Below are 6,930 nucleotides of genomic sequence, written 5' to 3'. Positions count from 1 at the left end.
ATAATAAAGAGCAATTATCAGAAGCGGACACCATAGGTTGAAACTCTTTCAAAAAAAAAATCAAAGAATAACTTCTTTTAAAAAAAACTAACACAAGAAAATAGGATGTTTTTTAAATAACTATAAAATTTAAACTATTTTATTAGTTAGCAACGTTTCCAAACTATTTAGGTATCTAACAATTCGAGTCTGTGGGACTTGATTTCACTGTAGCAAATCGAGTTTTAAAGACTCAATTTTTATGCGTAGCTGATGTGGAGTAAAAAAATCCACGTGGAACTCAAGTCTCTAAGACTCAAGTTCCCCAACCAGAAAATGCAAAAAATGCAGAAACCAAAAAATGCAGCTACGAAACCAGAAAATGTGCAGCAACCAGCAACCCAGAAACCCGAAAAAATGCAGCAACCCAGAAACCAGAAAATGCAGCAACCAGAAAATTCGCAGCAACCCAGAAACTAGAAAATGTAGCAACCCAGAAAAGAAAACTCAACACAGACCCACGCATAAAACTAGCACAGCAACCCAGAAAACACAAGCAGACCAGCCAGAAAAGAAAGAAAAAAAAACCCAGTTAATCAACCCATAAAAAACAAAACCACAACAGAAAATATTCTATCAGAGACAGGCGAACCCAGAAAAAACAGAAAACAAATCAAGAGATAAACAAATGGCGCTCCGGTACAAAATCGTGATTTTTGGGTTTGGATTTTTGCTCTGATTGAGATCGTGATTTGGGTTTGGAATTTTGAGTAATGGGTTTGGGATTTTGAGAAATGGGTTTGGGGGGTTTGGATTTTTGCTCCAATTGAGATCGTGATTTGGGTTGGGATTTTGAGAAATTGAAGAAGGAAGAACTGGCTTGGGTTTTTAGGGGCACGGCAGATGGAGGGAAAAAAAAAAAGAAAGAGAAAAAAATGAAGGAAGAAGATTTTAGACTCGATTTCCACGTGTGCCTTTTATTCCACCTCAATTTTGCCACCACACAGAAATTGAGTCTCTTAAACTCGATTTGCTACATACTCAAATTGTTAAATACCTAAATAGTTTAAAAACGTTGCTAACTAATAAAATAGTTTGGATTTTATAGTTATTTAAAAAAAATTCCAAGAAAATTCAGTTGGCAAAAACTATGCCGTTTTGTTGTCCCTCTCAGCTGCCTTAGGCTTCTTATCTCTTTCTCTCTCTGTCTCCCACACCATTGAAAACAGTGTGCACACCATGAACACGCTAATCCCAACGTCTCTCTGCAACACCAAATTTACAAGGTTCCGTTTCACTCCAATCCTCAGAAACAGCTTATCCCATGCTCAAGCTCGCACCAAAAGCTTCAAAATACATGCCAGTTCCAGTGAAGTAGATGCACAAACAGTAGAGGAACCCAAGGAACAGACACAAGCAGAACCCACTGAAGCAAGCAAGTCCTCCACCGCTGCTCCTGTTGCACTAGACAAAGACCTTAAAAAGGTTGGTACATGCTTGTTCTCTACTGGGTGAACCTAGCTCTAAACTCTATGTTAGAACTGTTTTTGGAAATGCCCCGTTGAACTGTTTTTGGAGATTGAAAATTCATGTATCATTGTCCTTATTTTTTGACCCCCCAGTGAATATGTGTATATCATTATGTTGTAAGTACATCAGCCAAGAATTCAGAAAAAGAAAAAAAGAAAAAAGGACATCAGCCAAGGATTAGGGGCTATAAGTTTACGGACAAAACATTCTTTTACAAATTTTTTCACAACAGTTGACATGACCTGTCATGACTATGAATCTATGATTTTTTTTTTTTTTTGCTGAGAGTCATGACTATGATTAGAACATAGCAAAAGTGGTATCAACCATGGACTCTCCAACCGCTACTGTAGTTGTATGCAATGTGCTCTCTATTACAAAAAAAAATTTGATTTCTTAAAATATATAAGAGAAAAGGCTTGATCATTGGTATACTTTTTTTTTTTTTTTTTTTAACTTCCTTGACAGGTTGCTCAAAAGACTGCAGCAACCTTTGCACCAAGGGCTTCCACTGCTACCAAAAACCCTGCTGTACCTGGAACTGCCTTGTACACTGTTTTTGAAGTTCAAGGTTATGCCTCAATGTTGTTAGGTGGAGCTCTGTCTTTTAATCTCATCTTCCCATCAAATGAACCAGACCTATGGAGACTAATGGGAATGTGGTCCATTTGGATGTTCAGTAAGTTATGCCCCCTACTAAATTTCAATCTCACTCTCAGTTGATGTGTCAAATATATGAACAAAATGTTAAACTTATATTTGATAAGGAGTTCTATCCAAACCGTTTGATTTCACTATAATGTTTGCATGCTTAAGATTATTCTAATTAAAATTAGATTTGATGAAGCAGCATCTAGGAACTACCTGTCATTGCTGTCAAAGAAATCACCTAACTCAATTTTGGTTATAGCTTTATAGGATTTTGTGTGTGTGTGATAATTAGCCATATACTTGTTGGATAGGATTTAAAGCAACCAAGTACTATTAGCAATTGTAGTTCTGTTTGTCATACCTTGAAGTTAAACTTACCACCATTCAAAATTACCCACACTAGACTACAATTTCAGTTTCTACAGAACTGCATCTTATCGAGAAAATTTCTATCACTTGCAGCAATTCCTTCCCTCCGAGCCCGAGACTGCTCAAAGAATGAGAAAGAAGCTCTTAACTACCTGTTTCTCCTCGTCCCATTAATCAATGTTATAATTCCATTCTTTTGGAAGTCCTTTGCAGTTGTCTGGTCTGCAGATACTATAGCCTTCCTTGGAATGTATGCATGGAAAGTAAGCTTAATTTCTTCAGAGATGTTATATTGGGTATTCCTTTGTTAGTTTGTGTTTCTCTCTACTGAAATATATTCTTTTCTTCAGTTTGGGTGGCTGCAGAGAACAGACTAGGAAGTCAAAGTGATGGCTGCCTTCAATTGGATAATAATCTCATCACTGTCATAGGATTCTCAATTTTATAACTTTGTGATGCATGTCTGACATGAAATTTATTAAAGCCTACCACTGCCCAACTAGCTATCAAGATGAAGATAATTTGTGAATTAACAGGGCACCAGGATTGCCTCACCAAGGCGAATGAAACAGATACCTTCCTCTTTCTTCTAAACATGTAATGCTAAATATATACCAAGTTACTGAAGGCTTCAAAGTTTGAGATCTAGGAAAAATGTTCATGTTTTTCCTACTTGTTCTCTTCTTCCCATTTGTTCATGTTTAGGATGGATGTATATGGTTCAAAGTTCATACGGAAAAACTAATTAATGATAAATCTGTATATGGTGAGTCTTGAATTGTTGTTTGTTTGTTTGCTTCATGTGTATAGTTGTAAATAAGCAATGCTTGCAATTACTATTCCTCATAGTAATAATACTTAATTGAATCATCTAATTGGGTAAAACCAGCACAAAACAATGCAGAAATATAATGTTTTATTTACTTAAGGATATTATTTCATTGCAAAAGAAATTATTGACCAAAACTCGATATCAATGAATACAATCGTATCACTATCAGACAAATAAATAACTTTGTGAAGCATTTTCATTCTATCATTTGACTAATATTACAAAGGGAAAAGTTAACTGAAGCTTTAAGGACATTGATTTAGAAAAAAAATTTATAAACATTTTATGAGAAAAGAAAAAATAAATAATTTTTTAGACAATTTTTTTTCATAAAAGTGATATCAGAATTTGCCTAGAATGATCTATTAACAAATGCGCTAAGGACACATTTTCATTAAATCATTAGTTCAGTATGGCTTAATAACCTCAATTAGAAAATGGACACATTCCAAATATAATTTTGTTGAAACCCATCCCATTGAAGGCTATATACAATTGGCACATTTAAAATTTGATCAGCTCACAAAGATTCAGTGACTTTTGTGCAATTTCAAGAAGTTTTATGGGTCATTTAGTTAAATTAGATATGGGTTCTGATTTTAAAAGAAAAGGGTTTGGGTCTTCATTTAAGGGGTTCGGACCTGGACTTATTCTAAGGCTTACTGGTTTTAAAGACTGATGGGCCTTTTAACTTCTTATATCCTAAATTAGTGTGGGCTTAAATTTCAGGTACGGCCTATACTTGTTGGGGTTGTGAGATAATCTAACTGGGCCTAGTTCAAGCAGATTGAACTGAAATTGACTCGGCCCACCCTTATCTCAAATCCCTTCCACCAAGTATATCAATAATGATTAATTGAATGGTACAAGCCTTATATACAGTATCGGGGTTAAACCCAGAAGGGAGAAGAGCAAAACTAACTACCCAACCAATATGCAGAAAACTAAAGCTACAGGTCGTATTTTACAAACTCAAAAGCAAAGCCTAAACTACAATCGTTTCTGATCTAACTCTTTTCCTCCTTATTAAATCTGCTACTACTACATTCTGCGACTAATGCTGGAGTTCACGGCGTTCATACACGTCACTATAGGCCTATGAAGACCTAGGACCTATAGTGGCATTCATGAACACTACTATAGTACTTTGTAAGACCCAGAACTTATAGTATAGGTTACCTTTTTGTAGAATAGGGCATATACTACAAAAACGGCACTAATATAAGGTACCTATGGTGGCGTTTCTTATGAACGCCACTAAAGAAAGACCACTATCGGCCTTTTTTTTTTTTTGGTAGTGGTTACTATATGATGCTCTTTTTTTCCAAACTAAATGTGTGACAAAAAAGTGAACTCCCTAATGTTTTCTATGTACAATCAATTTTACTATGAAGGATTGCACAGAATTCATAGTTAACACACACTACCTTGATAGAGGTGGCCAATAACATTAAGGGCATTTGATTTGTCGTGATGTAACATTACGCCGTAATATTACATTATGCCATAATATTACGTTATTGTAATCTTACATTAATATAATCTTAATACAAGAATACAACATTAAATTGTTTAGGAAGGTGGTGAGATTAAGATGATGTGATATATTTTGCAATTTTAAATTATGATAATGTTAGAAAAAATAAAATAAACCAAAAGCTTTAATGTCACATCATCGTAATGTACATCATATTAAGGGCACATCACAACGAACCAAACACCTCTTAACATGTTCCTCTCATTGTGCTTAAATCTAACTATAACTCTTGTGTTTGTACCTATACTTCAATTAGCCATGTTTTGATGCAGGCAAGTGATACTGATACATGGTTCCAAGATGTTGTGTTGAAAGCTGTCTCAATATATACTGATCACAAATTATGATGAAAATCTATACACCTCAAGCTCAAGCAATATAATTGAAAGAAGAGTAGAAAACATCAAAGTTTTTTTCAAGGAGTTTTCTAATTTCTTTCACACGTAAACAAGAAAATTACAAAGTTTCCACATGTTGACAAAGATTTTTTAAGTAAATTTTGGGGAGTGGGTCAGCCATATCATTACAACAAACTTTAGTTATTTCAACCCTCTTTTATCAAGGGTTTACTAAAAAGTGGTTTAAGCCATATGGTGAGGCAACAGAAAAGGCACGAGCAAATGTTCCACCCAACTAGAGAAGGATGATTGGAATTGCCTCGTGGATTTGTGGAGCAAGCAAGATTATATGGTACCATTACAAAGAATTTATTATCAAATTTATTCTTAACTATTGTCTTGTGAATTTGTTGATTTATGGGACTGACTTATCATTCTTAAATGTAAGACATGTGTTTGAAAAACAAGGAAATTGGGACAAAAACAATATTATCCACAATTCTAGTTCAAAAGGTTTCCAACAACGTAGTGGGGAAGAGGTGTATCTAAGCAAAATGCTTACTATCTACATCCTCAAATTCAACCTTGGACAGTACCAAAATATTTTAGAACCATGTTTCTTGACTTTGTATTTGTTTCTTAGTTCTGTGAATGCTTTTTATTTGTTGTTATTTGACTTTGTTTTGCTGAGTTATTGCATTATTCATCTTCAATACTTAATTAGTATATGCTTTCTTTTTGTTTTGTCAAATGGTAGAAAGAGAAGACAAGTCATAGCCCTAGTAGAATTGAATTATTTGACATCACCCATGTGCAAGTTAATAGGCAAGCAGTAAATGAAGCAACACAAGATGCATTGGTATGAAATCTTCTAATTATATTAATATAAATGGTATATTTTTATGTGGTTTTGTTGCAAAGTACTTTTCTTTTTAGGTGGCATTGAGGAATCTTACTACTCAAGTGAATGAGGGGGCATTGCAAATATCTCAAGATCAAATGTTTGTGGAGGTGTTTGGACTTGAGCGTCAGGACGGGTTTGTGGCTATAGGGCTAGAGTCACTCCTACCAAGTTATGGGGTTCCTCCTCATCTAGAATGTATGATTTTGAGAAGCGACTCAAAGAATTTGAACAAAAACGCTTAAAATCTGAACACAAATGAATAGAGGCTGATGCAGAGTTGAAAGAAGAAATAAAGCGTCTCAAAAGCCTGCTTGAACAACAAGCTATTCAAATGGCTGAACAAAGAAGACATTTTGAGGAACAACAAGCTAATCAAATGGCAGAACAAAGAGCACATTATGATAATATGATAATGCAAATGTTGAGTTATATCATCTCGCAATCAGCCCAATCTAGTAGTGATCACTAAGGTATGAAGATCAACTCAAGCTAGTCACTGTTTTAGTACTATTGGATAAATTTGGAATGACTTTTTGAGCTATTCATGCGGATAGAATAGATAGGTACTAGTTTGCTTTTGCAATCCTTATCTTGAAAAATCTTTGAAAATATCCTTAGTCCTAAATTCATATTCCATCATCTAAGATAATAGAATCGTCTTTGATTAGACACACCCGCTTCTTTGTTTCTACAATTTGATCCAATTTTTTTTTTTCTATTTTTTGGTAAGGGAACAAAAAAAAAGTTGAAATTCTATGTAGTTGTTGACAGATGTAGATGGGTTTTGAGG

The 6,930-nt window shown here is 34.6% G+C and overlaps 1 protein-coding gene across 1 annotated transcript; it reads left to right on the top strand.

Moving 5' to 3' along the window:
• The first annotated feature begins 1,124 nt into the window (after positions 1-1,124).
• LOC142612749 (protein RESISTANCE TO PHYTOPHTHORA 1, chloroplastic) lies at positions 1,125-3,307 on the top strand. Its single transcript, XM_075784901.1, has 4 exons — positions 1,125-1,464; positions 1,978-2,188; positions 2,623-2,792; positions 2,880-3,307. The coding sequence occupies exons 1-4, from the start codon at positions 1,219-1,221 to the stop codon at positions 2,904-2,906; spliced, it is 654 nt and encodes a 217-aa protein (XP_075641016.1). The 5' UTR covers positions 1,125-1,218; the 3' UTR covers positions 2,907-3,307.
• The last annotated feature ends 3,623 nt before the right edge of the window (positions 3,308-6,930 follow it).

This window comes from Castanea sativa, chromosome 10 (genome assembly GCF_040712315.1).
Source record: "Castanea sativa cultivar Marrone di Chiusa Pesio chromosome 10, ASM4071231v1".
In the NCBI taxonomy this organism is placed as follows: Eukaryota; Viridiplantae; Streptophyta; class Magnoliopsida; order Fagales; family Fagaceae; genus Castanea; species Castanea sativa.
The sequence above is the reverse complement of the archived record's forward strand: the minus strand, read 5'-3'. Positions and strand labels throughout refer to the sequence as shown.